The sequence below is a fragment of the Neodiprion fabricii genome, chromosome 4 (genome assembly GCF_021155785.1).
Source record: "Neodiprion fabricii isolate iyNeoFabr1 chromosome 4, iyNeoFabr1.1, whole genome shotgun sequence".
In the NCBI taxonomy this organism is placed as follows: domain Eukaryota; kingdom Metazoa; phylum Arthropoda; class Insecta; order Hymenoptera; family Diprionidae; genus Neodiprion; species Neodiprion fabricii.
In genome coordinates, this window is record NC_060242.1 from 39,808,501 (window position 1) to 39,834,496 (window position 25,996).

General features: G+C 36.4%; 4 protein-coding genes across 9 annotated transcripts; 2 read left to right on the forward strand and 2 right to left on the reverse strand.

The window, feature by feature from the left end:
- Positions 1 to 266: 266 nt before the first annotated feature.
- Positions 267 to 4,499, forward strand: LOC124179556 (protein DDI1 homolog 2). Its single transcript, XM_046564083.1, has 6 exons — positions 267 to 733; positions 1,455 to 1,676; positions 1,786 to 2,040; positions 2,310 to 2,615; positions 2,707 to 2,823; positions 3,149 to 4,499. The coding sequence occupies exons 1-6, from the start codon at positions 472 to 474 to the stop codon at positions 3,379 to 3,381; spliced, it is 1,395 nt and encodes a 464-aa protein (XP_046420039.1). The 5' UTR covers positions 267 to 471; the 3' UTR covers positions 3,382 to 4,499.
- On the reverse strand, positions 4,492 to 6,256 carry LOC124179557 (inositol 2-dehydrogenase-like). Its single transcript, XM_046564084.1, has 4 exons — positions 6,097 to 6,256; positions 5,612 to 5,857; positions 5,152 to 5,533; positions 4,492 to 5,091 (listed from the first exon to the last, which is right to left on the reverse strand). Exons 1-4 carry the CDS (start codon positions 6,177 to 6,179, stop codon positions 4,633 to 4,635), a joined length of 1,170 nt encoding a protein of 389 aa, XP_046420040.1. The 5' UTR covers positions 6,180 to 6,256; the 3' UTR covers positions 4,492 to 4,632.
- A 4,946-nt stretch (positions 6,257 to 11,202) lies between these two features.
- LOC124179352 lies at positions 11,203 to 21,039 on the reverse strand. Of its 3 annotated transcripts, XM_046563608.1 has the most exons (10): positions 20,759 to 21,039; positions 19,670 to 20,143; positions 19,235 to 19,504; positions 18,583 to 18,734; positions 15,579 to 15,676; positions 14,590 to 14,950; positions 14,219 to 14,430; positions 13,801 to 14,136; positions 12,682 to 13,593; positions 11,204 to 12,519 (listed from the first exon to the last, which is right to left on the reverse strand). In XM_046563608.1, exons 2-10 carry the CDS (start codon positions 19,997 to 19,999, stop codon positions 12,095 to 12,097), a joined length of 3,096 nt encoding a protein of 1,031 aa, XP_046419564.1. In that variant the 5' UTR covers positions 20,000 to 20,143; positions 20,759 to 21,039; the 3' UTR covers positions 11,204 to 12,094. The 3 variants fall into 3 exon arrangements, with proteins under 3 accessions (XP_046419562.1, XP_046419564.1, XP_046419561.1); XM_046563606.1 differs by having other exon boundaries at positions 11,203 to 13,590; XM_046563605.1 differs by having other exon boundaries at positions 11,204 to 13,593.
- A 585-nt stretch (positions 21,040 to 21,624) lies between these two features.
- LOC124179363 (regulator of microtubule dynamics protein 1-like) lies at positions 21,625 to 25,675 on the forward strand. Of its 4 annotated transcripts, none has more exons than XM_046563651.1 (6): positions 21,625 to 22,013; positions 23,316 to 23,507; positions 23,665 to 23,856; positions 24,426 to 24,658; positions 24,747 to 24,985; positions 25,106 to 25,675. In XM_046563651.1, exons 2-6 carry the CDS (start codon positions 23,320 to 23,322, stop codon positions 25,370 to 25,372), a joined length of 1,119 nt encoding a protein of 372 aa, XP_046419607.1. In that variant the 5' UTR covers positions 21,625 to 22,013; positions 23,316 to 23,319; the 3' UTR covers positions 25,373 to 25,675. The 4 variants fall into 4 exon arrangements, with proteins under 4 accessions (XP_046419607.1, XP_046419609.1, XP_046419606.1 ...); XM_046563653.1 differs by lacking the exon at positions 21,625 to 22,013 and adding an exon at positions 22,965 to 23,060 and having other exon boundaries at positions 25,128 to 25,328; XM_046563650.1 differs by lacking the exon at positions 21,625 to 22,013 and adding an exon at positions 22,966 to 23,060.
- Positions 25,676 to 25,996: the final 321 nt, after the last annotated feature.

The window sequence follows — 25,996 nt, forward strand, 5'->3', positions numbered from 1 at the left end:
AAGCTACGGGATTGTTATCACGGTTTCTTATGGTCCCAAACCCACTCAGGCCTACTTATCCACAGAGTATTGGTCAAGAAAATACTCCCAGGTGTCTTTAATTAAACTCTTCCATAAACGTAAAATATGTTTTCATCTTGCAGCCCATACTTCGCATTTCAAATGAAGATCGATATTACCCAGTGAGTTAAAACTGGTTAAAACAGCAGTCGTTCGATATGAGCGAGTCGACCTGCAGCGATAATCGATGCGAAATGCGGCGGCTGTTTTGTTCGTGCCTTCACGCCATACCTCGGAGACGAGGAATATTTTTGCTGAGCTGGATTGTTTACATCCCCAAAGAAAAGTGTTGATCGTCCGACTGGTGCGGAAAGAAATTATTTTTTTACAATATCTCCAACTAACCTTACGCGGAGAAATTTTATTCGGTACAAATAAAAGCCAGAGCTTTTAGTGAAAAATAATCGTATCATGAAAGTGACTGTGACCACGTTAAGCGATGACATCTTTGTACTCGATGTCAGCGAGGAGCTGGAGCTCGAAAATTTCAAGGCGTTTTGCGAAATCGAAAGTGGGTTTCCGGCCCATGAAATCGTTATTGCATTTAACGGCCGTCCGTTGATGGACGACAAGAAACCTCTAAAGGAACATGGAATTAAAGACGGGGATGTGGTCATTTTACAGCACATGCAACAGAGCGGTTCTGGACTCAGTTTACAGACGTTCGATGGAGGTTGGAGTTCTCACTAATTACCAAAATTCGGCATAAAATTTTACTTGAACACCAAATTTTGACCACACTGTTCCATTTCTCCGCATTTTTTTCCCTCATCTAAATTTTTCAAGGCATTCAAATGTATCCGTTCCTACTTTATTATACTACAATCCATTCGGTCAATTTACTGAAGTGCACACAAGTTGTTTACGTCACGTTGACGGGAGAATGTTTACAACGAGTATTTAAAGAATGCAAAAGAAGACTAATTTTACCAAAATTTCAATCTCAACGACAACATAATTGATTTTTCATCTAATCTTTGGTCTTGTGATCCAGTTCATTGCAATTTTATATGTGCAATTTTTGCTGATCAATGATTGCTTTGTTGATGAATTCTATTTATACATCAAGACAAACTTCATATTTTTATGTAATGCCGCAGCAACGTTCTATGTATACCCATAATATGCTTGTCACTGTTGCTATTTTTGTTTTCCACTCTCTTTTTCATTTGCACAAAATAAACAACTTGTTGATTATTTTGCACAAGATATCTCATGTAAATTGAGCAAAAATATTTATTTTCACATTATTCTTATACTTTGATGAACTTTGTTCAATGAACACAACTTGAGCTTGAATGTTTTATTATCAATTTTAATTGTCAATAATTAAAATTCTTTACATTCACCGTAGTTGATCAGAGGCTGTTTAATTCTAAGATTCGCAAATTTAGCTGTACCTACGTTGGACTTCAGCGCGATTAGGATTCCTGGATCATCAGGTAGATCCGCGCCAAGTTCGAGCGGTGCTGCAGCACCGCAGAGACCTCAAAATTCACGTAGCGAGGATGACCCTGTTATGATCAGAGACATGTTCCTCGCTAATCCAGATCAGCTAGCTTTACTTAAACAAAATAATCCCAGGCTAGCAGATGCCTTACTGTCCGGGAATATTGGTAAGAATTTCAGCTCAGGTTTTAAACTTGAACCAATTGGAAATAGTAGAAACAAATATACTTTACTGAATATCGTTGAATTTAATTTTATATCGAAATATTATTGCAGAAAGGTTTTCGAATGTTTTAAAGGAACAAATTAAGTCGCGCGAAGAACGCCAAGTTCAGCGTGTAAGAATGATGAACGCAGATCCTTTTGATACAGAAACGCAAAGACTTATAGCTGAAGAGATAAGACAGAAAAATATTGAGGCAAACATGGAGGCAGCGATGGAATATAATCCCGAAACATTTGGAACTGTAGTTATGCTCTACATCAATTGTAAAGTAAACGGTTTTCCGGTGAAAGCGTTTATTGATTCAGGTAATTGCTATACCAGTCGAAATATTATCGATAGCTATCCAAGTTGAAGGTCAGGTTTATTCACAGGCGTGCTAAATTTAAACGTTGCAGAATCCAAGGGTGACTGAATAACTTTCGCTCGACACATAAACAGTTTAATAATAGAACTCGGCTTTATCTGACTATCCAACCCAGTTTGCTCTCAGAAATGCATGACAAGAAATTTTACCAACTCTAAAACTGCATCTCACGATAATTCTCATTGTCTATCAATTCCACTCTACAAACAGGTGCTCAAACTACAATTATGTCTGCCGCATGTGCAGAACGTTGTCACATAATGCGTCTGGTAGATTCGAGGTGGGCAGGTGTGGCAAAAGGTGTCGGAGTGCAAAAAATCATTGGCCGTATCCATATGGTACAGATACAGATAGGTCAAGATCACCTAACGACTTCTTTCAGTGTTCTTGAAGAACAGCCAATGGACATGCTACTTGGTCTTGACATGCTTAAAAGACATCAATGTTGCATAGACCTGAAAAAAAACATACTAAACATTGGTACAACTGGAACTGAAACTCCGTTTTTAACCGAGGGTGAGTAAGGAACATACTCAATAATGGTTTTTTTAACATAGACACTGATGGCACGTCAAACCTCATATTGTTCTGTTCATCATTTATACAGGCGAACTACCAGAATGTGCAAGGCTGAGTGGAAATAGTGATGAATCCTTAGATGACAGAGATTTGCAAAGAGCATTAGAAGATAGTTCAAAGGATGCTAAAAAGCAAAAGCAGCAGGGTAAGTATGTATCTGTCCGGGCTTCCCCAACTTCCTAAATCCCATTCCCTAAAAATTTACGGCATACAGAAAATATTCTAATCTTGTCGATGTACGTTATCATTTTATATCTATTATTTCATATAATAATCAGCAAAGTTATACTGAAGTGCTTGATAGCGTTGCGGCTTATCAAGTGATTAAAATCACCTCTTTTTGATATTCCTTTCCTGCTTGCCTGGACAGCTTCTGAAATATCAGAAATGGTCTTGATAAACATGTGTTTACTTTCACGTTTTCTAACTGTTAAGTTCCGGTTATCATGTTTGCCTGATTTGCTTTTCAGACGGGCCAAGCGCAAGTAATAGTCCAATGAATGTCACACCATCGATGTCGTCGAGCACGACAACAACTTTAGAAACAACCGTTCTTCCACATGACCCCTTCACAGATGGTACAGTAAAAGAAATTGAAGCCTTAGGTTTTACTCGCGCGCAGGTAATCTCAGAATTGCGTCGATTTAACGGAGACAAGGCTCAAGCTACAGCTGCGCTGTTTGCTAAATCATTGAAATTCTAGTAATAAGGAGGTTATTAAATATTTCGAGGAACAATACAGAATACTGGTGAAAAGAATCCTTCTCTTGATAGTCAGTACAATGTGTGTCATCAGCATGTTAATAAAAAGAAAGTTGTGGCATAATATCGAATGAATTATTCAGTGCCACAGGTTTGAGACAATTATGTGATGATTTGTACTGATTGAATTGATTCTTTTCGTTTTATGTCGTATGGAACGACGAATAAATAAGTAAAAAATAGTTAATATAAAGTTTAAGTATATGCTACGTACTGCAGCTTTCGAAAGTGTCATGTATTTTTTCGTAAATGTTGGCCGCTACCCGTTGATAAGCCTCTTAATCATACGACTGAACAATGTAATCACATTTAGCTGAGCCTACACTAAATGCGTGACTTACGACAAGTAGAAGAGGAAAGACTTCAATGCAAGAGAAAAGAAAAAAAAGGGTACCTTATTCAACGCACATCAGTTACTGTTTCATGAAATCCGTAGGATTATACAGTTCATCCCTGGATAGAAAGTTCCTGACAAATCTGTATTTCTTTGCTCACACCTTTATCAATTTCAAGTGTGAATTCATTTTACCCTTATTTTAAACCAGCCCCGTAACTGACAAAAAAAGGTTGAATCAGTTAACCTTTCGTATATGTAGATACAAATTGCCAAGTTTTGTGTGACAAATTTACTGTCTGAAGAGTTAAATTTGTTTGGCTCTGATTGAGACATGTGAATCAATGTTATTCTGAATGCTAAAAATACGCACGAAGTATTTTAAAAACTTGAAAACTACATAATCAGATGAATTTTCAGAGAGCATGACTTTCGGACACGATTTGATAATGCCCTTAGTTAAAGATGATCAGACTGCAAAGAATAACACGACCGTTCAAAGCTCAAAATCGATTTATGAGAAAAATATTTTTACAATATTCTTCGATTCTGTAAAAAATGATGAACACTTGCACAATGTGTACTTGACATGTACACACTGCTTCCAAAATATTCATACCTAATTGCAATAGAAATAAACTAGTGTAAATACATTATATTTATCTACTGGTTCATTGTTGGAAACATGATTGGAAAAGCAATAAATTCAAGCAAATGTAATTTCATTGTGGTATTTTTACTAATTTCGTCGAGATTACGATTCCCACACATGCAGCACAATCGGTATTACTAATTCGTAACTGTGACGATATATACTCAGACAGTTTATTATTGGTGAAAAAGTAAATTATTACAAAACTAATTTCTCTTAGGGAGTTCGTCCGCTCCCCATTTAATCTCGACCATTTTTCCGCTGCGAGCAGACTCCTCACAAGCTGTCGCAATCTTACTGACTGCCAGAGTTTCTCTGTAGTCAACAATTGACTGTGCCTTTCCGTGAACGATGTCTAGGAAGTGCTCCATTTCCGTTTGATAAGCATTACGGTAACGACTAGGGAAGCTGTACCAAATCGGTGCGGTGGTGAGTCCATTTAATCCGTACTGAGTCTCGACACAATGAATCGGCTGCTCGTTGGTGGCAGTGAGCATTCCCTTGGGACCAAAAACTTCCAATCGCTGATCGTAACCATAATTGCAGTTTCGGGACAAATCAACTATTCCCAAAGTTCCCGAGGGGAAGTAGAGGGTAGCGGCGACAGTGTCGTGATCGTCCAAAGCTTTGATTTCAGGAATGTGAGTGTGTGCTTGTACGGCAACCTGAAATGTTTATGAAATCGTTACAGTTAGAACACTTGATTGAGGATTTCAAATAATTACCTTAATGGGGTATTCTCCAATGATCCAAGTCATCATATCGATGTCATGCACCATACAGTCGTGGAAGATACCTCCTGAAGTTCTCAGGTACTCGATAGAAGGTAGCGGAGAGTCCCGGGAGCAAACTTTGATGGTTTGAACATGACCGACTTCACCTTTTTGCACCCGCTGCCTCACTGCGCTGTAGCTTGGGTCGAAACGCCTGTTGAAAGCACAGAAGAGTGGCTTTCCAACAGCCTTGGCGGTTTCATAGCACTTGACACTATTTTCACGGGACTCGGCTATGGGTTTTTCGCAGAAGACAGCCTTCTTAGCTTTCAAAGATTCAACCACAATATCCTCATGAGTGAAGGTTGGAGAAGCGACGACAACAACGTCAACTCTAAGAAAAGAAACAAAAATGTTCAGCAAGACGGTCTTCTCAAATTGAATGCCAAGTCAATTGATTATAATGTATTACTTGGGATCCTTGAACACAGCGCTGGACTGTTTACTGTTCAGGAAAGTGGCGTCATTAAGTCCCCAGAACTCCTTCAAAGCTGCCCATTTAGATTCGACATCGTCGACAACATAGGTGATCTTGACACGAGGATTGCGAGCCAAAGATGATAAATGAATGGTTCCGGCACGGCCAAGTCCAAAAATAGCCAAATTCAGAACTTTCTCACCTGTTCTGCTTGACTTTAGGGCTACATTGTCTTCGTAACTGCAGAAATAAAATAAGCACTTAGACAAGATAGTATATTAATCATCTAATTCTAAGAACTGTGTCCACCAGTAATGCCACAGTCGAAATTGAAGCATTCCATTGCTTGTCTTAAAGATGAAATAGAAAAATTCCAATATCGAAGAGAACAAGTTGCGATTTCTATTATTTCATTTATTATTTCAGACATTATGAAAGTCTCATACAAGACTCGAGTGCAGTGTAAACGTATTACTTACATCTTGTACAGATAGTCCTCTGGTGGCGGCGTCGGTGTGGGCTGAACGTAGGGAGAAGCCTCTTTGAATTTTATGGTGGCCATGACGGACTAGAAGTTCGACGTTGCGTTAGGACCGAACAAGTAGCCCAATGTTGAGCGATGTTCAATATAAGCATTTCTTTGAATGGAGTGGGGAGGTATCTTTACTAAAGCTAATCTCTTTATATTGCCACATCAGAGTTTAGAGAGAAAAAGAGAACAACTGTCGGACGTAATGTATTTATGTTCAATTATTGATAACGCGGGATTGACGAACGTTGATTTATGTAACCTTTAGTAACTATTAGATTACATTCGCAGTACGCAGGGTGTTCGTTAAATTTATCATCATAGGTTTAAACACGCTACAATGCTTTACTGGAAACAATTATTGATACCATTGTAAATCATGTTGAACAAAATTGAATTAACAATAAACAAAGCTGCCGAAACTCTTCTCAGAGGCCGAATTCTGATTCTAACATTGATCTTCGATCTCTTCATCTGCGTAACTGTGAGTGCATGACCTATGTCTGATGATATACAATCTTGCCATTATGTAATACTGCCGAAGTTGATAATAATGAATATTAAACATTATATCGTTTATACAGGACCAGCTCAAACCCAATCTTAACTAATAATTGCAAATGATTTTTGAAATCTGGGAAGAAACGAAGGTGTCTCGAGACTTGATCACCATTAAAATCAGGTGACTTGTCTGTTTAGTTTCATTAATTATTTCTATGATGGTTCACACAGTTGCCTAAAGTCCAAACGGAGTAGAATAGAAATCACGTATTTTAAGTTTCCTCAAGGTATTTGCACGGTGGTGAAATTGACTCTTTTCCATGGATCAAAATAATCAGTAAGCCGCTTGATACAATTGTGTGAAAAAATTATTAATTCTCTCCTTTTCACCCATCTTCTGATTTATCGTTTTAATCATTACGGTATCTTTAACATGCTGTGTGAAACTGATGAATGCGTTATCTAACTGCAAAAAAAAATTGCTACATTATTGGTATCGTTACTTTTATAGCATGCACTTCAATCAAACAGTAAAAAAAATGATTTATGTTATCGATACTATTAAAGATGTTCTGATTATCTCGATCGGTATGAAATTATTCTTGATACTTATTCATAAACATATGTATTGAACTTCTGAATTTTTCGACTGAGAATCTTGTATAAAAAAACTTTAAATACTGATGTATTATGAAATATACAATCTAAATCAAATTTAATCTAAGAAATACGTAATTTAGGATTATATAATTAATTGCAGATTGGAACTAATTTGAAAAAATATCTGAACCCCTTGATGCACCGAATGTTGTGCTGATTCAACTATTGTTTCCTTCATTTACTTTACATTGATTATAAAAATGCTTCTTATATCCATGCAAGTGTGTTATCATAAAATGGGTCCAGTGATTGTTCTCTGTCAAGTTGTATACTTGAATAATAACGTATAAACATCTCAAGCACTTCTGCCTACTCATAGTGAAATTCGTCACCTCAGCTGAAATCACAATTCAAAAAGCAAGATAATTCCGGTTCTATCGTGATACGCATCATCTAAGTTTTTTTCAGTTCTCTCGCTTCCAGTAATAACCAGTTCCTTCATTAGGACAGTGCAAAGTGGGGGAAGATTGTTGTTCTGGAAATTTCTATAAATATTCCACGATCTGTTGTCTACGTCACTCAATTCCCAAATCACTGACCTTAAGTTGTTTGTTCCACATAGAGGGGGCTTATTATATCGCACAATTTATCCTTGGCGATCTAAAAAGACCTTAACTGACGTTACTATCAACCACCCAAAGAATGTTCAGTATGGAAATACTAGTGCGCACTAATTTTTTACCTGACCTTGTTGAAATATTATTTATCAGCGTTGGGTTCATCACTGGATCCAAATTCTTGTATGACTCTGAATGTTTTAGGTGGAAATTCCATATATTCTTTCATGTGTCTCGTAGTAATTCTGTACAGAGTGAGTGTCAAGATCCGTAATAATCGATAATCCTCCTGTTAATCCATTTTCAAAATCATTTCGCTATAACCCGATTCTCCTCAATCTGCCACAATTTTATGTTCCATACCATCAAATTTATCACAGAAACACTTTATCTTCCTTTGACAGTGCATCGCAGTAAGCGGATGTAACAGCTCTGCTAAATTCGTGTGTATCAGGTGTTGCACCTGTGTGTTTAACTGCTAATTAATTTCTAATCATACATCGATTTTTTAAAAAAAAAATTCAATTGCGTGACATATTTCAAGTCCAATGAATGATAACATAACGCTTTTATTAAGTATCCAGTTGTGTAATATTTAGTCGATAAAACTTATCAAGCATTAGGGATTACGTAGTTGTAATATCTCTGACGATACGTTTTTTATTTCTGATACGATATACTGAACTGGAACCATAATCAAACTCTTTTCTTAAGGTCATTGTTTGTGATGTGATCTCTGATCTTGGCACTTGCTCAGGGTAATCGATTTCTGTACAGATCTACCGAAAGATTTTTCTATAACCATTTTAATCGATACCATCGTATGCATATTCTTTAAGCCTTGATCCTGCTGTACATATTATATCCGACTCACATTAATTTACCGATCATACAGCTGGTCATTCTCTATAATACATACTACCATTCTTCAAATTTCCAAAATCCAAATACTGAAGAATACCCTGTTTTGATCATCGTCAAATATGAATTCAATTTTAATCTCTATATCAAATATAAGTCACTGCTATTTTAGATTGTATCTCACAGCTTGAGATCTCATAGGTAGCTTATTAAAAGATAGACTTATTAGTACATTGTTAAATTCGTTTTAATATCAACGGTAATATTGAATGAGAAAAAGAAATATGGGATGTCATCGGAATAAACCAGAGTCGATTACTTATCATGGGTAGTGTAGTAATAATACACACGCCAATTTCTTGTTGATAAATATTTTTTTGTTTCAATTCTGCGAGCCTATCATCAGAGAGAAAAGAGGAAGGAGTAGATAAGGAAGAGGTAACAGAAGTTAAAAGTTCAATGCTTTGAATAGTATGCTTAGAATTCTATCGACACATTTTTTACACTACTTCAAATGTTGTTCTGTAACTCAAGTTAGATGCCAGATGTTAGCAGTCAAAAGCTCTTCAGATTCATACTGTATAGCTTTAAGTGCAAAATTTTATAAAAACATTCATGTTATTTAACAAAATTTAATTTGTTAAGCTGCCTTACTTTAATAAATAGTTGTTAACTTTGCACAGTTGTTTGAACTTGATGTCATTGTTTGTTACTTACTTTATTACGAATCAAAGACAGAGCTCTGTGATATTACTACAAATTTAATTTCTTTCGGGAAGCTCATCGGCCACTTAAGCTCCACCATCTTTGCTCTGCGAGTTGATTTCTCGCAAGATGACAATTCTGCTTATTGCCAAAGTTCCCTGATAGCGAATCACAAACTTGTACTTGTACAGAAACCTGAAATATTCATGAACCACTTTAATTGTAATAGTTACCTTTATACGAAATACTCCGAGCATCTAAATCATCATGTCAATATCATGGATCATAGTTTCGTGAAAGATGCCATCAGAATTTTTAAGGTAAGCAATGGAAGCTATTGGTGGGTTTCGATTACAAATTTTAATAATTTGAATATGCCCAACTTCGTCTTTAATCATTCGCTGTCTCATTGCACAGAAACTTGGACCAAAAAATTTGTTGAACGTGCAAAAAAGTGGCCCACCAATAGCTGCTGCAGCTACGTAGTATTTAACGCTTTTATCGTAAGACTGTGCAATTAGTTCTTCACAGAAGACTGATATTTGAGCTTTTTAACGATTCAACGACAATGCCCTCAACAGTGAGAGTTGGGGAAATAACGACAATGCTGTCGAGTGTAAAAATTATAACAATACATATGAATACACTCTTTTACGATGTTCCAGAATTTTGTGATAATTTTACTTTCACACTTTTCATCTTTGTACACACACTTGTTTGTTGGCTAGTTAAGAAAGTGGGATCATGTAATCCCCAGAAATTCTTGATCCCTTCCCATCTTGATTAAAGGTCTTCAACGATATATTTTATCTTAACACGAGGACTGCGAGCTTACATTTCTAAATTGTAGGTGCCAGCTCAGCCAACTCCAAACGGAGCTGCACTTAATACTTTGTCATTAGCCAGTCTGCCTGACTTCAGAGCTAATGGGAGGAATAAAATAATCATTTTAGCACCTCAGGAAAGGTTGGATGAAAAAGGTTTTGTTCAGAGTGGATAAAAAAATTTTATCTATTGTTCAAACTACTGAAAAATTTAGGAATTAAAGAATCTCTTTCAACCTCTAAGCTCGTTACTTACACCTTGTAGAGATAATCCTACGGAGGTGGATCACGTCTAGCCTTCCCTCAGTGTAGGGGAAAGCATCTTTGAACATGACAGTAGCCATTGCTCATGAGAATTTGTTCCGACGTGACACCGAACGAGTGACCAATCACTCATTGTCAGTACGGTTTAACAGATGTATTCTGTTCTAATTGCTAAAGTGACGAAATATCTTGACGATGACTCATATTTTTACACTGCCATATGATGGTTTGCAGAAAAAATATAATCGAATGCAATGAACAGGTGGTGAATGAACGATAATCTAGAAATCACAGTGAAACATTCTGTTATGTATTAGTTTCTCAATAACGCTTATCTGCGAATCTGAATTATATAGACAGCACACAAAATATAAGTTACATTTCTGAATAAAAATTTGACTATTCATACAGAATGAAAAAAAGCACTTCGGACAGAGTTCCAATTCTGAACGCGGTAGAGAAGTGTAAAAAAAATTATCAATCAACACTATTTAACCATTACACAGCAACGCCGTTATAAAAAAACCGCCTGCATATGTTTCACATATTGCAGTGTGTTTAAAAGGAAACACATATGGTAGGGAAATTGTGAAGTGAAATTGCATTCAATGAAATTTTTCTTCTTGGGACAAAGATGAGTAGGTAGTTACAAAATCGCAATACAATCTCTCTAAAAAAATTTTTGTAAACATAGTCAATATTGTTTTTTTTTTTTATTATCAATGAATCATAATTAAACTGCTCTTGTTCAAACTTTCATGATAAGTTGGAGTCTAATTTTATCGCAGCGACCCCAAAGGATCGCAAATGAAATGACATCCCTCACAAGGCAGCTAGTGAACAATTTTTTTTTTTTTATACATCAGAATAATTATTGTGTATAACTGTATAATATATTACAATATTTTCAGATTATATTCTGAAAATTGACCAAATTATGGTTAATTTCATTATTGAGGTACAGACTTATAGTTTTCGTTTCTCGAAAATATAAGTGTTGGGAATGGTTACACCCAATGTGTTATCACCCGATACAATAGATTGAAGAAACGTATCACTTACTAATAATGTCGTCAGTAAAGCATTGTTGACGTTATGTCATAGTATCAAGTAATAATTAATAACAACCTATAGCATGTAAAAGCAACGGATTTGCCATGCGAGAATCATTAAAACTTCTGGACAGAAGGTGAAATATAAATCGAAAATTCATTAAATTTCGGGTTTTTACAAATACAGTGTTGAACATAAATTCGACAATAGTCAAGGATAGTAAGATCGAGTGTTTCAAGGCTTCTTAATACCTATTCTGGTCATAGAGCTTGATGCGTTGAAATGGTTAAACGACACCAAACAAACATTGATTTACCATGAGAGTATTTTCACAATGGATTTTCAAGAAACGCAGTCTTGTCGACGCGATATTTTTAATGGTAACCAGCTAAGTACACATCCGTATTACCGTGATTACACACACACACACGAATGAATGAAACTGTCACCGAAATTTACAAATTGCATAATCTGTATGATTCGCAACACAACGTCACAGATATTTTACACTCATAAGGACAGTTCAAAAATTGTCTCTGCTTCTAGAATTGCCACCCCTGGGTGGTTGATCATTGTCTCTACCCCTGCCTCTATTCCCGTAAGCACCACGTCCGATATTGTTTTCATTAGAACCTCTGGATCTTCCTTGCATGTTGTGCATAGGTCCGTTTTTGTTTGGCCCACCGTATCCACCATATCCACCTTGTCCCTGATTGCCAGGGTTCGGGCCACGGAAATTTGGGCCACCGAAACCTTGGCGATCAAAGTTTGGTGGTCCTTGGTTCCCGGCATTGGGACCACGCATATTTGGTGGGCCTTGATTTTGCATAAACGAGTTGTTGAAGGGTGGCCCAGAATTTGGCGCGAAGGGCGCCATAGGATTGGGTCTGAAGTGTTGATTACCCCCAAAGTTTCCATTGGGAGGTCTGAAATTGGGACCAAAATTGCCTGGAGGCATTCCATTTGGCCCAAACCCAGGTGGCATATTAGACATGTTGGGGTGATGCATCATGTTTGGCATGTTAGAGTTATTCATATGTGGCATTGGATTATCAATATTCTGCATTCCTTGATGCGAGGACATATTTGGATTATTTTTATTTGGCATACCCATGTGTGGTGGCATGTTCGGATGGGGTCCCATATTCGACATGTGATGACTCATGTTCGGATTGATATTTTGCATGTTATGATGGTTACCCATGTTGCCCATGTGCGGCATGTTGTGATTGTTTCCCATGTTTGGCGGCATGTTGTCTCGCTTGTCAAAATTGTTATTCCCAGGGAAATCCATGTTGAAGTTGTCGTTAAGATTTCTACCACCCTGCTCGTCGTCCCATCTTGATCTGTCTCTACTTTCTCTGTCCCTATCCCCAAACATATCATTGTCCATGTTTGATTTTCCCATTCCGAAATTGTGCATGGACATTTGCCTGAAATCTTTATCGCCAAAGTTCATCGAACTGCTTCTCAAGTCCTTGTCGCTACCCATCATCGACCTGCCCAACCCACCACCCATACCACCGAATCGTAAATCTTCATCTCTACCCATGCTTCGCATGTCACTTGGCAAGTGTCTCAAGTCTTCGTCTAGACCCATTCCGAAAGAGTTACTTTCACAGCCGGAATTGTTAGCCATTCCAGATCTCGATTCTGTGTCACTAGACAAGTCATCGTTCAGTGAAGCCCCAAAGACAGGTTGATGTATTTTAGACGTTCGGTCGCTCGCACCGCCGTCACTCCAACCAATTAACTGATCAAACTTTCTCTTTCCACCACGGTTTAATGTTTTCAGTAATTCTGGATTCTGCGCAAATTTGGAACTGGGCAACGGCGCAGGAAGTTCGATGTCAGGAACTTTGGAGTAATCAATTTCACCTTCATCTTGTAAGAAATCTTCGGATTCTTCCACATCTTCAGGAGAACCGATCACTTCGCGAAGCTCCTCTATCTCTCCGGAAAATACTAATTTGTTTATGGCATCGTTTCCTTTGGTAATAGCCTCAGCTAATTTTGATTCTGCTGCAAGATGAAGTAAAAATAGAAAAGAATTAAAATATATTTGCAGTTACACAGAGTACTGTACTTCAAATGTGTGAAAAAACAACGTAAATACTTTGTGATCATGTATACCAAAGGCAGTCTACATGTACATATAATCTTCAAAAGTTGCGGAAAATCATATTTCTATGCAAATTTCTACGCACATAGTTTAGTACATCAACTTACGCTCAACCGGAATCATTTTCCCATATAAAATTATAGCATTGGGTGTAACTTCATTCAAAGGTACAGCCCCAGGTGTCGTTTCGATTAACTGATTGACGAAGGCATTCAATGCCTCGACTTGTTCGATATCTTCAGCTTCCATCTCATTCCACTGTGCTTGGAAATTTCTGGGTATCGGTTTACTATAAGGAACTTTCTTATTGGCATATTTCTTTCCCTCGTCAATCGCATGATCTAAGTCAAGACCTGGGATTCCGCCGCTTTTATCTTCGGATTCACCGTCAGCATTAATTCTATCTTCAGGTCCCATACCCGGTATGACTGGTGAGTCGTCAGCTAATAATGTGTAAAATTCGATGGTTAGACAAGTCAAAATGAATGTTTATAAAATAGATTATACTTAAAAATACTCTCTTACCAACTTCATGATCATCAACACCTGCAGCTCCTGCAGGCAGAGTGTTCAGGTTGTATTTATCTCTCATCAAATCTCCTGGTCTATTTCTCGTCCAGAACTTTGATGTGTGATCGTTGCTTCCAGAACATAATATGTGTCCAAGCGGATGCCACGCCAAGGTCCATACTATACTGTCGTGCGCTTGCTCTATCGCTCCAACTTCTTTGTCAGCGCTTGACGAAGGAAGAATAACAAAAATATTTAGTATTCTTAATGGAATTCGTAAATTATAGTATATTAAAGTATAATAACCCGGTGATTGCGTAATTATTTTTCATCATTGCTTGTCAGAAGATAATTAGTGCACCAGAAACAGGATTAGAAATACATACCCAACGTGCCAAAAGAGTATGGCCCCGTCGCTACCACCGCTACAGAAAAGTCCTTCATGACTAGGATGCCAAGCAACACTTGAAGCTTCTTTTTTATGACCCCTAAAGGTTTGCACTTCTTGACTAAGATTTCGCAGATCAAACAGCTTGAGTAAATGATCTCGAGATGCTGTGACCAACCAGTTTCCATTCTCATTCCACTTCACATCCATCACCGTTGATTTGTGCGCGTGTAGAGTAGCTAGCGATTGCCCAGTTTTCGGGTCCCACAACTTCACTGGCTGCTGATTATCTTTACTTCCAGATATAACGAGACTCTTCTGCGGATGCCAATGAACGCACTTTACATCCGCTCCGTGACCTGAAAAATCACAATTTAGTACCAATTGATTCAATCCAAGCCTCACGGTATAATACATTTAATATCATCAGTGCAGATTTATTTATATGTCCACTGTTGCAGTTTACTATTAACGGCAAACTTTGCAGTTATAGCACATGGATTCCACATTATGTAAATAAAATTTAACAATCAACTTTTTAAATGCCAATGAATGGTTCTTTCCTTTTTTCTTTCGACCAGCAACCCGACCAAATATAGTTATCACCAGTTAATCAATTTGAATTACTATTAATAATTCGTAACTAATCGGCATAGACATTTATATGTCGTAAGATTGGTCTTCTGACATTCTTTTCAAATTGTTTGCAATTTTACCGATATCTGGATTGAACCAGAATAAATAGTCTGAAATTATTTTATTGAAAGAACAATAAGACGAAAGATTGACTGTTGCAAATCATTTGCCTAGATTTTTGAGTATACTTGAAAATATGGACAATTCAATCAAATGTGACACGTGGAAACAAAGTTTAAAAAAAAACAAATACGTTATTAATGATAATTAGCCATTATTGTTTGCAAATAATTATTGTTTTAATTACTCTTTCCAAATTACAAATATATTGTAATATAAAGAAGTTTATACCCCTGAGAATTCGTTCCTCGTGACATCGCAGGAAGTCCCAGATTCTGACGGTTCCGTCATCACTGCAAGTGGCCAGCTTGTGATCCGTAGGACTGAAACTACCCACCCAAAAAAACAAAGTTATACACACCAAATGCATGGTCATATTTATAAAAGAAATTCTTTATTTTTAAATCACATATGTAATGTAACAAACAAACGTTCAGTAGTGATATAAAATAACGAAGTAACTACCAATACCAAATTATTACCAAGTGAAGAACAAGAATACCCTGACATTTTTTATCATTATAATAAAGTGTAATATACTTGAATGTTAACTTTATTTCAATATTCCAAAAATACAGCATTATTGTCGGTTTATTGTTAATTTTTTTTTTTTCTTATTTTTTCAACCACAGAGTGTAATATTCACTAGTAAACGATTAAATAAATAAAACCTAACAACTTTATTCTGCTAAAAGTTTATGGTACATAACTTCTGGGTTATTGGTGTTTTTGGTTTCTTTATTTGCTCGATTTATCATGTTGTCTTTTCTTTTCCTTTTTTTTCGAATTCTTTTAGTTCCTAATTCTTTACAGATGATAGTATACTAGAAGCAGGAAGAAGCAAGGGGTATTTAATTCTTTATTGAAATATGCAATTTGACAGAATTTCAACTCCAATCTGGTGAAGATCCCAAATATAGCACAGCTCGAAACGACTTGAAGGCTCGGACAATTGCAGTGAAGCAGTCACGGAGAAGTGATACCCATCAGCGTTGTGTAATTTTAATGTGGAAATGTTTTTTCGTTGCTTTTTTTCACTTTGCATGATAATGTGCAGAATATTATTTGACTAAAATTCCTCCAATCAGGGTATTGTACCGAATATCGCTCAACGATAATTGACCAGCATCTCAGATTTTAAACATCAATAAATAAGATACGATTCGAATGAAAATTTTAAACAAAATATGAAAAAAATAGGTAATAACACGACGAAATTTAGATTCAGATAGAAATAGGAGGAAAAATTATATTATTCAACCAAAGTAGCATCAGAATGTCAGGCTTGTTAAATTTTGGAGTTCATTGCAATAAGAACAATTGTAAATGATAGATTGTTATGTTCAATTTTCTTGCAGTGTCTTAAGTTACTGAAATTATTCCGCAGCGAAATGAATTAATGCAGATATCGGAAATATTCTCAAAAATGGATATTGAATGGAGGAAGTATTAGTAAATATCGCACTGCACGTGGAGAAAAGGTAGGAAATGTGTATGTGGAAGTGTTCTTGACTTAACTTAGAACTTTATTAAGTCACTGTTCTGAAATCTTGTTAATGTATCAGCAGAGTCCAAAATATGGACATGGTATATTTTCTAATAAAAGGATCAACTAGATGTAAATATTGTAAATAAACAAAAAGCCATCTCCGACAGTCATATCTGGCACTCAAAATACACTCTGCAGTTTATGAGCAATAACTGAGCTCAATTTGCACACGTACACAATGTGTCTTCGATGCCACATGACCACCGGAGAATGTACGAAAATTAGGTTTATTTTTTCTCAAATTTAACGTTTATTTCATAAAAAAAAAACGATTAATGTGTACAGAATGTTCCTTCATTATTTTATTAATAAATTTTTTTTTCCAAATTTGTCTTTATTTAAGATAATCAGTTTTCTGAAGGACAAGAGCAACACAAAACAAAGGAAGATATATGATGATCATTCTTTATTAATGCAAATATATATGTGATAATATAGTGAAGTATTTATTCATTTATATTGATATTTTTGGATGATGTGAAGGGAGCTAGGATATTTTTCTTTATTATATATTCGATGGGAATCTCGACTGGGTGCTGCTGTATTTTTTCTTTAGTTTTATTATTATCAATATTACCATCTTCTCTTTATTCTACGATACATCTTTGCCCAATATCCTATCCTGTATACAAACTTTATTCCTGACAGCCATAAGGTCCCAATTGCGCTTCTACTTAAATTTCTTCCCGCAATTACACACCAGCATTGAAATATTACAAGACTTTGAAGTGAATGAACATAATTACAGGGATAGACTGGGAATAAAGAAGTACGTTTGCAAGATAAAGGAAGCTCGTTTGCGTAAACCTATTTGAACTCTTGAGTGGAAATTTGACCACAAAATTATAGTGTGTAATTAATGTAAAACATCGGTAACTGTTCAGTATATGCAAAACTTCTGAGCCTGAGATAAAAATGGTTGAATATGGTCCATTGCATGCAAAGATAAGATCCCGATGGCTCTCAGAACAGGTAACTATACTGTAAAATCGAGGATCCATTGAACCTATCTATTCAATACATGCTTCAATTTCACCTGTGTTTCGCGTACTGCCCAATAATCTTTTCAAAGCACTACCTACTAGTATATAACGCAAAATTAATTATACGAACAGATTCAAAGAATTTTTTTTGTAAATCAATCCCTGACCCTGATAAATGTCTCGTTCCTCACAAAGTCATGATTGATACGATTGTTTTTTATTCGCAATACTTGGAAGATTCGAATGACGTTTTGAGTTTCATACTGGCCAGATTTTAATATACTGCTGTTATCACCTCAGTTCAGCTTCATAGGTGTAAAAAAAAAAAAAATTCAAAAACGGTTGTTTGTAATCATAAGATATAGCAATCTCGACGCACATACACAAACCAAAGTACTATATTTGATCTAGTTAACACCCTGATTGCCGATACACTGGATCTAAGGTACAAACGGAGACTGCATTAAAAAAAAAATGCTGAATGCTCAGATCATTGATAAGAACAGACCACACTAAAGAAACAAGAAAAACACTTCACCTATGTACCCAAATGAGAAGGTGTAACTTGATTTCAAACGTTTTACTAAATGGAAAATACATCAAAATGAAACCCACGTCCTGTGTCCTGATTGCTACATAAGTTAATCGGCCGTGAAGGACAGTGTCACGATAGATGTAAGGACTAGAGTGGTAGATGCTATACCTGAGTCCTCTAATAGCCTCTTTGTGCGCCTGAAACATCTTGACGTTGTTCATGTTGCTCTGCCAGTACTTAACGTAGCCTGCGTGGTCGCCCGTCACCATCCAGCTTTCGTTGTGGGACCAAACCATTGTACGTACAGGGCTGTCATGAGCCTAAGAAATGGAAGAATGAATGATTATTTTTAACTGCCCTGTCGGAACATTTTACAAGGTTATTCCATTACATTAGGTTCATTTTTGACTAATTCGACACTCAAGAGGAGATGCTAATATTAAACCATATTTTGCAAATTTTCAATTAGCCACACCTAGTTAGTGATCAGAGATGTGTTGCTTATCTTCACTTACTGACAGTTTGTTTATTTGACATTTTAAATTCAATTTTCTGAGAATCGTGATATTTGTTGACATGACAAGGAGAATGAAAAACCAAGCTAAGATTTTTTTCATAAACGAAAATGACCTCTGAGAACTATATTTGTAACTCAGATACACATGGACATTAAATTAACGAATCTCATAATCTGTTACAGATAAAAAAAATAGCGATTTACAAGAATAGAGGCTGTAACAGATTCATTGAGCAAGAATATTAGGTCCATGTACTAATAGAGTATCAAAAAAGGTGGTAAATTTTCTTGATATATCCCCACCTGTAGAATAGTCTCAAAGTTAAAAGTAAGCCCATTCCATAATGTGAATTCGCCACTCGATGCACCAGTGACAAGCCTTCTTCCTTCGGGGGTCCAAGCCATGCAAAATATTGGACACCTCATTTTATTCGTTGCTGTTTTGACAAATTTTGTTGTCACTGCGTTGATTGGATTATCAACATAGCTTGGTGGTGGCAGAAGGTCAGGATAATATATAACGTCAGGCTGAAGAGCTCTTCTGTCTCTGTAGTCTCGCTGCCAAACCCGATTCTGAGTAACAAAAAGATGGAAATTTAATCTACACCTACACGAAGAAGAAAGATGCTAGAGGTATTAGAAGCTTGAAAGGAGCAGCTGAACATTCTGACAAGATAAAAAAAATATGAAATTACAAACAGGAACCAAAGTCATTTGTTTATACGAATAATTTATTACCTCCAAGGTTTTAATAATAGCAGCATTATAGTCGACCGTCTTTCGCATCACAGATTTCCTGAGTCTCTTTCCATCGAATTCATCTTGTAACGCATCTTGACCACCAGCTATAACTTTCGGGGCATGATAAGGTCGAAATGGTTTGAAAAAACCACGATTTCCATCTCTATGAGTACCAAATCTGTGCTGATAACCTCCAGTCGTAGTATTTATAGTTGTTAAATTAGGAGGAGGTGCAGATAAATTCGGCGTTGCAATGGGTGGTGGAACCGACATGTTCGGTAAACTTATCACCGGGGGTGGATTGGCGAATTGAGCATTGACAGACATATTGATGGTTTGGAAAATGAAATAATTTAAATAAGTTTATCTAAAACCAAGGTCTCTTCTTCTTAGACTCAGATCCCGAGACATATTATAGAACAAAGTCACGAAATACATTTAACAGTAGTAACGCCATCCTTGCGATAATATCTGAAATAAAATTAAAAAAGTCATAGTTACAAAAATTGTAGGTTCTGCATCGTTGTGAATATCCGTAATTGATGATGAAAATTCGTCGTTGATAATGGATTGTAGAAGAGTGCTGACAAAGTAATAAAATAAGATTCAAGACATACTTTCACAGGAGCAAAACATTTCCTTTTTCATTTATTTTCAACTTCAAATAACAGAGTGAAATAACGAAATAACATGTGTTCAGTAATTGTAGAAACCCGTGTTGCAAACAGTGCCAGCACAGGTGCCCAACACTTGTATTTGTGGTAAGAGAAAACTAGAAAGGAAAAAATACATTGGACAAGTGTTGGATATGTGAAAGAATGAGTAAATTGAAGAGGCGAGCGAAACAAACGTTTCGTCCCACAACGAAAATTTTGATGAAAGTGTATATGCCAACTTTCGAAGCACTAGGGATATGATGACGCAAAAATTGTAGTGGGGATGTGTGGCATCAAATAACCATGTTTGAAGGTTAGTCGGTAATGGTGATGTAAACTCGTGGCAGAGCCGATTACTGTAGTGAATTTAATCGAATTTTATGTCGGGTCATTGATATACATCATAATACGGTAAAATAGTGAGACCAACCTGCTGCAGTATCGTCGCGATTATATTTGTCGAGGCCTACTCCCAGGTCACCACTTCGGCGTACACAAAACACTTCAACGTTCTAAGGCCACAAATTACCAAACACTTTATTTACAATAATACTGAAAATATAGCGCCAAGCGAACACTCCCTGGACAAGCGTCATCAACTTTTTTGAAATCTCAACGCGTATAATACAGACTACGACCGACAGCTTGAGGGAATATTGTGCACGGACGCTAACGACTCCATGATAGGTATATGAAGACTGACGAAGACACTGCTGGACACTGCCTGCCACTTCCGGTTCGAAAATCCGGCGTTCCGCTCGGATACCTAATAATGTTGATTACTGCGACCTCTGCTATGTCAGAGCTCGCACTGTAGCCGCAATGTATACGTGTTACGATGATGATTGGAACAATTAATACAGATCCTCATATACTTTCAGCGTCGAAATCCAACAGGCGTTCGGACAGTTAGCATTATAATTTTCGTTGGCTAAAAACTAAAGCTATACGATATACAATATATCTTTCGGCAACGTAATTCTTGATTAACGCTCGGATTAACGGAAATGGCCGAGATTCGAGTTTTGTTCCACCGGTCCCGTTGTTCGCAATCGACGGATCGTTGGACGCCCAAAATCCGATTTCCCAATTTCATATGTAAGTAAAATGTAGTCACGAAAATTATGAGCCGATCAACTGTCCAGAAATCGCTTGCTAATGTGTGAATGAGTTTGAAAGTGTAAACAAATTTTTTTTTGTAAATCATATGCATCAGTCATTCGATTCATATGACGCGCCAAGAATGATGCTTTTTTGTTTTTCCAGCGACTTTTACCCCTCTATGGGCCGCCGGCGGAAGTGAAAAACAGTTGCGGCACGCTTCTTTCGCAAAGCTGAAACGTTCAACTGCATGTCGAAAAGGGCTTTTTGTGTATTACAAAAATTGAGCGTTGGATAGATTGTCCTTGGTTTTAAAATAAGAAAGAAAAATGTCAGTTTGATGTGTCGTGCGAGGGGATTCACAGCAGTATATACGCGATTCTTAAGACTCGCTGAAAACGCGACTAGTTGTATATACCATGTAAAGGTGTAATGTGAAAGAGTTCGCGTGCTGCAGTGTGCTGCTGGATAATTTTGATTATTGTTTAGAAGAAACATGACAAAATCTTTGGCCTGTCTACAGTTATCTTTATTATACAGTTAATTCACCAGTTCCAAAAGTCGGATGAAAACTAACGAGAATCGTACGTTGACGAGTATAGTTGTTTACTTATTTTATACCCGTTTAATTTATCCATTATTCATGCCCAAACCTGCCTGTATTGCCATTGATTGATACGACTTTGCTCAAGAAATAATTCATACTCCCCTTTCGCGAAATTAGCACATGTATTATCACTAGCATTTTTGCCTATACTCGCGAAATGAAACATGCGTATGTAACGTACGCTATAATTGATCTGACCCAGTTCTACAGCTCAATGTTACTTGCCATGTCACTCTTCATAATTTATACTATACAAGACGACGAACAAACAAATTATTTTTTCCAACCCTGGCAAATTATTTCCCATTTTAACAGGGTTACAAACACCGATGTTGCCTGTTAATTAGGATAGCTTACTACGAAATGATTGAGGTATTTCAGTGCTGAAATTGCAAGGACGTATAAACGCGTGTCGAAACAATGTTTATACCGTTATTTCGCAATTTCTACTTAATGACGAAACACTCATAAGTCAAATACCATACTAATGACATGCCAAAATTTTGTGCACTGCATTAAGTTCATTCAATGTTGCACAGGGAAGTTTGAACTGAGGACACTACGTTACAGTATCCATTTGAAACACGGAGTAGGTACAGGTAATGTAGTGTTTGACAGGGTTCGCTCTTTTAGTCTGCTGTCTGACAAATTTGATAAGCAAATATTGGTAAATCTTTCATCATTGTACATTCAAAAAGACCGCTCGTTCACTGAAAACATTAGATTCTTTGCTATGAATGCACATTACTTAGCTACACAAATTATTGTGAAATACAAATAACCAATGAGCTGTATATTGAAAAGGTGGAAATTTCCTCTCAAATCTTACGTATGATTGGTTGAATACATTTCCGCTTTGCATTAATGTACCTGTAAGAACTGTATGTAGTGTGAAGAAAAAACACTTGACACACGTTCGAAGTTCAAAGTCTAAATTTCTTCCAAATCTGTTATGTGAACTGCCGTGAGTTCTCTTTATGTATTCCATGAAACAAGAGTCCGTCAGAATGAGAAAAGCTCCCCAGTAATATTGAAACACAATTTAGAACTATATTTTGTGATAATGTACAGTATAACAATAGACAGAAACACCAACAAATATTTCCCACCCAAAATCACATTGAATAAATACTTCAAAGCACGTGATGCGGTTTAAACATACAGATAGAAAAATTGCAATATCATAATTTTGTACAATTATGCCCTTGTATATATCTGCCTTGATTATTTCATAACTTCTTTAATTAATCATACATTTTATGTTTTATCCACAATTTAGCACCATGAGTGATATAAACTCTCCGCGACTGATTGCGACTGCAGTTGCTGCAGCGTTTGGCGTTATCGGGGCTGTGGGTCTGTTCGTGTACCAGAAAATAAGAGAACAACAACAGACCGAAAGAGTCAGACGAGATTTGGATAAAATGGGTGAAACTATGGCCGAACTACAAGCACAGTTGGATCTTTTGAGGTAGGCTCCTTTTAGTTGTAGATATTTCGATAATCACGGTATATCTAGCCCTCTAAAATACGTATAACTAATTTAACGTAACTAACAATAAAATTAAAAAAGTACAGATTGAAAGGTTATTGTCATTACCACTTGTATTTCATACTTGCCTAATTAGATTACAGCAAAATCAACGCAGGAATCGAGAAAGAATATCGCGACGAAAGCCGAATCTTAAAAATAGCAGCACTTATTCTGCAACAGATAATGACACTGACGTAGACGCCTTTTCAACAGCTGACACAGAGTTTGACGATGATGAATTCTTTGATTTCTCCGACATGGAGTCAGGCGATGGAGACAATGAAAGGTCTGTAAATTTAACAACCAAATAATGGATCGTAATCAAACTAATAACTCATATTTCATTTCAATACATAGAATAATAAATCTTCCTGAAAAGGAAGCAAAGTAGAAAGTACAAACTGGACTCCTTACCACAAAGGCAAGTCTTTCCTTTCACAAACAAATCTTTTGCAGTGATAAATGTTATCCGCTAATATTATCACAGCATTTTCAAATGCCAAAAGATTTCGATGGATACTTATATTGATGCACGCTAGTAAAGTAATTTACTATAAATAAATGTGTCAATTTTAGTGCCCACTTTGTGTGTTTTTATTTTTTTTAATTAGTTTCATCTGAAATACATGCCGCCGAATGCATTTTGTAATTGTACTTGATATTTTATGATTACTTCAATTCAATTGAACGTTTGATATTTATATCAATTGATGTGTACCAGAGGTAATGAGATACATTATATATTAAAGAAACGTGAAAATGCTTTCTTCGTGGCAAATTTTCACCGAGAACAGATTATATGCCACATGAATTATAGAAAGTTTAGCAGAAGAAAGTATATGTTTAGTAATGCAGGATCTCAGGACCAACAAACGAACTGGACAGAAGGCTCGCTGAAACAGACAAACTAATTGAAGCATCGGAACTACGTCCAGGTAGCGAGTGTGAAGAGGCTCTTAGTACACTACGTAATCTACTTGTTAAATATCCAGATAATATTGAAGTTATATGGAGGCTGGCAAGAGCTTGTCACAGATGCTCCACAAATGCTACGGAGACAAGTAAAAAGCTGGCTCTTATCGTCGAAGGTAAGGATTTAAGAAGCAATATTCTCTAGTTTTTTTTCTGAAGTATCCGTGTATTCCAACTCCAAATAAAATTTTTATTACCCCGTAGGTCTCAAGCCTTGCGAAAGATTTGAAGAAGCAGACAGCGCAGACTTTCACAAGTGGTACGCAATACTGATAGGATCACACGGAATGTTTCTTTCTACTAAAGAAAAAATAGAAGGTGGCTACCGCTTCAAAAAACATCTCAACAAAGCATTAGAAATCAGACCAGAAGACCCGGTACTTCATCATTTATCGGGAAGGTTCAAGTTTGAAGTTGCTGGCTTAACCTGGATTGAGAGAAAGGTCAGTTTGACTTTATATATTGTCTGTTCCAGTTGATTATTCCAATCTTTAAATTATTGATTGGAAAATTTTTTTATTGTGTCGCCTAAAAATTGCAACTTTTTCCTCAATTTTATACAGGTTGCGTCAACATTGTTCGCAGAACCTCCAAGTGCAACTTACGAGGAAGCGATTGTCGATTTTGAACGTGCCGAAGAATTGACGATAAAGCCATTTAAAGATAACAAATTACTTCTCGGTAAATGTTATGTAGCAGTTGGGCGTTATCAAGATGCAATCAGATGGTTCGAAGAAACTAGCAACATTCCGACAGTTAGCGAAGAAGACCGTGTTTCGCAAAATGAGGCCGATCAACTTTTATCAAAATACTCTAAATATCGTTCATAACTACAGCTATTGAAATTAAAATTGTAAATATGCATATAAATATATGTGTGCATGTATGCTCGTTTCATGATATTATGAGAACGTACATTTAGGTATTACATTTATATGGTGCTCGTATCGTGTAGTGGAACTTTGTGTTAACGAGTAAGGAATAAAAATAGGAGGGGGTTTCCATTTGAGTATAATGTAACAAATTTATTAGGTGATTTGATGAAATGTAATATTATTGGTTTGGTATAACACGGTTTGCAAACTTTTTTTTATAAGACACTGAATGAGTGAAATATACACCCTGACCTAAAAGTATTGCGTTGTTTATTCGATTCCAATAGTCAACTCTGCTATGCTTATAAGTTAATTCTAAAGATCTTCAAAACATGTCAATTTAAGTCACTAATTGAGTTTATTAAGATTCGTTAAGCTTATCAGAATAATAATGAAGGATGTACTGAATGTGTAGAATTCATCAGTGGTTGGGTGAAATTTACGCCTGAAAGAAGAGAAAATCTACAGACGTCTTTTTTTCGTCATCCCGTGCTTTTGACGTTTCAGGAAGAACGAGGCAGTTATCAATCGCAGAAGATTTTTTTTATAACTTTGTAAGTAAAATCTAGTGGATGGGGT

Coding starts and splice junctions, on each gene's coding strand:
- LOC124179556 (XM_046564083.1), top strand. CDS start 472: ATGAAAGTGACTGTGACCACGTTAAGCGATGACATCTTTGTACTCGAT. Junction 734..1,454: donor TTTACAGACGTTCGATGGAG/GTTGGAGTTCTC, acceptor TCGCAAATTTAG/CTGTACCTACGTTGGACTTC. Junction 2,824..3,148: donor TAAAAAGCAAAAGCAGCAGG/GTAAGTATGTAT, acceptor TTTGCTTTTCAG/ACGGGCCAAGCGCAAGTAAT.
- LOC124179557 (XM_046564084.1), bottom strand. CDS start 6,179: ATGGCCACCATAAAATTCAAAGAGGCTTCTCCCTACGTTCAGCCCACA. Junction 5,534..5,611: donor GCTGTGTTCAAGGATCCCAA/GTAATACATTAT, acceptor TTCTTTTCTTAG/AGTTGACGTTGTTGTCGTCG. Junction 5,092..5,151: donor TTGGAGAATACCCCATTAAG/GTAATTATTTGA, acceptor TAAACATTTCAG/GTTGCCGTACAAGCACACAC.
- LOC124179352 (XM_046563605.1), bottom strand. CDS start 19,999: ATGTCTGTCAATGCTCAATTCGCCAATCCACCCCCGGTGATAAGTTTA. Junction 19,505..19,669: donor CTATTATTAAAACCTTGGAG/GTAATAAATTAT, acceptor TTTGTTACTCAG/AATCGGGTTTGGCAGCGAGA. Junction 14,431..14,589: donor ATACTCTTTTGGCACGTTGG/GTATGTATTTCT, acceptor TCCTTCGTCAAG/CGCTGACAAAGAAGTTGGAG.
- LOC124179363 (XM_046563650.1), top strand. CDS start 23,014: ATGTATTCCATGAAACAAGAGTCCGTCAGAATGAGAAAAGCTCCCCA. Junction 23,508..23,664: donor GCACAGTTGGATCTTTTGAG/GTAGGCTCCTTT, acceptor TTGCCTAATTAG/ATTACAGCAAAATCAACGCA. Junction 24,986..25,105: donor TAACCTGGATTGAGAGAAAG/GTCAGTTTGACT, acceptor AATTTTATACAG/GTTGCGTCAACATTGTTCGC.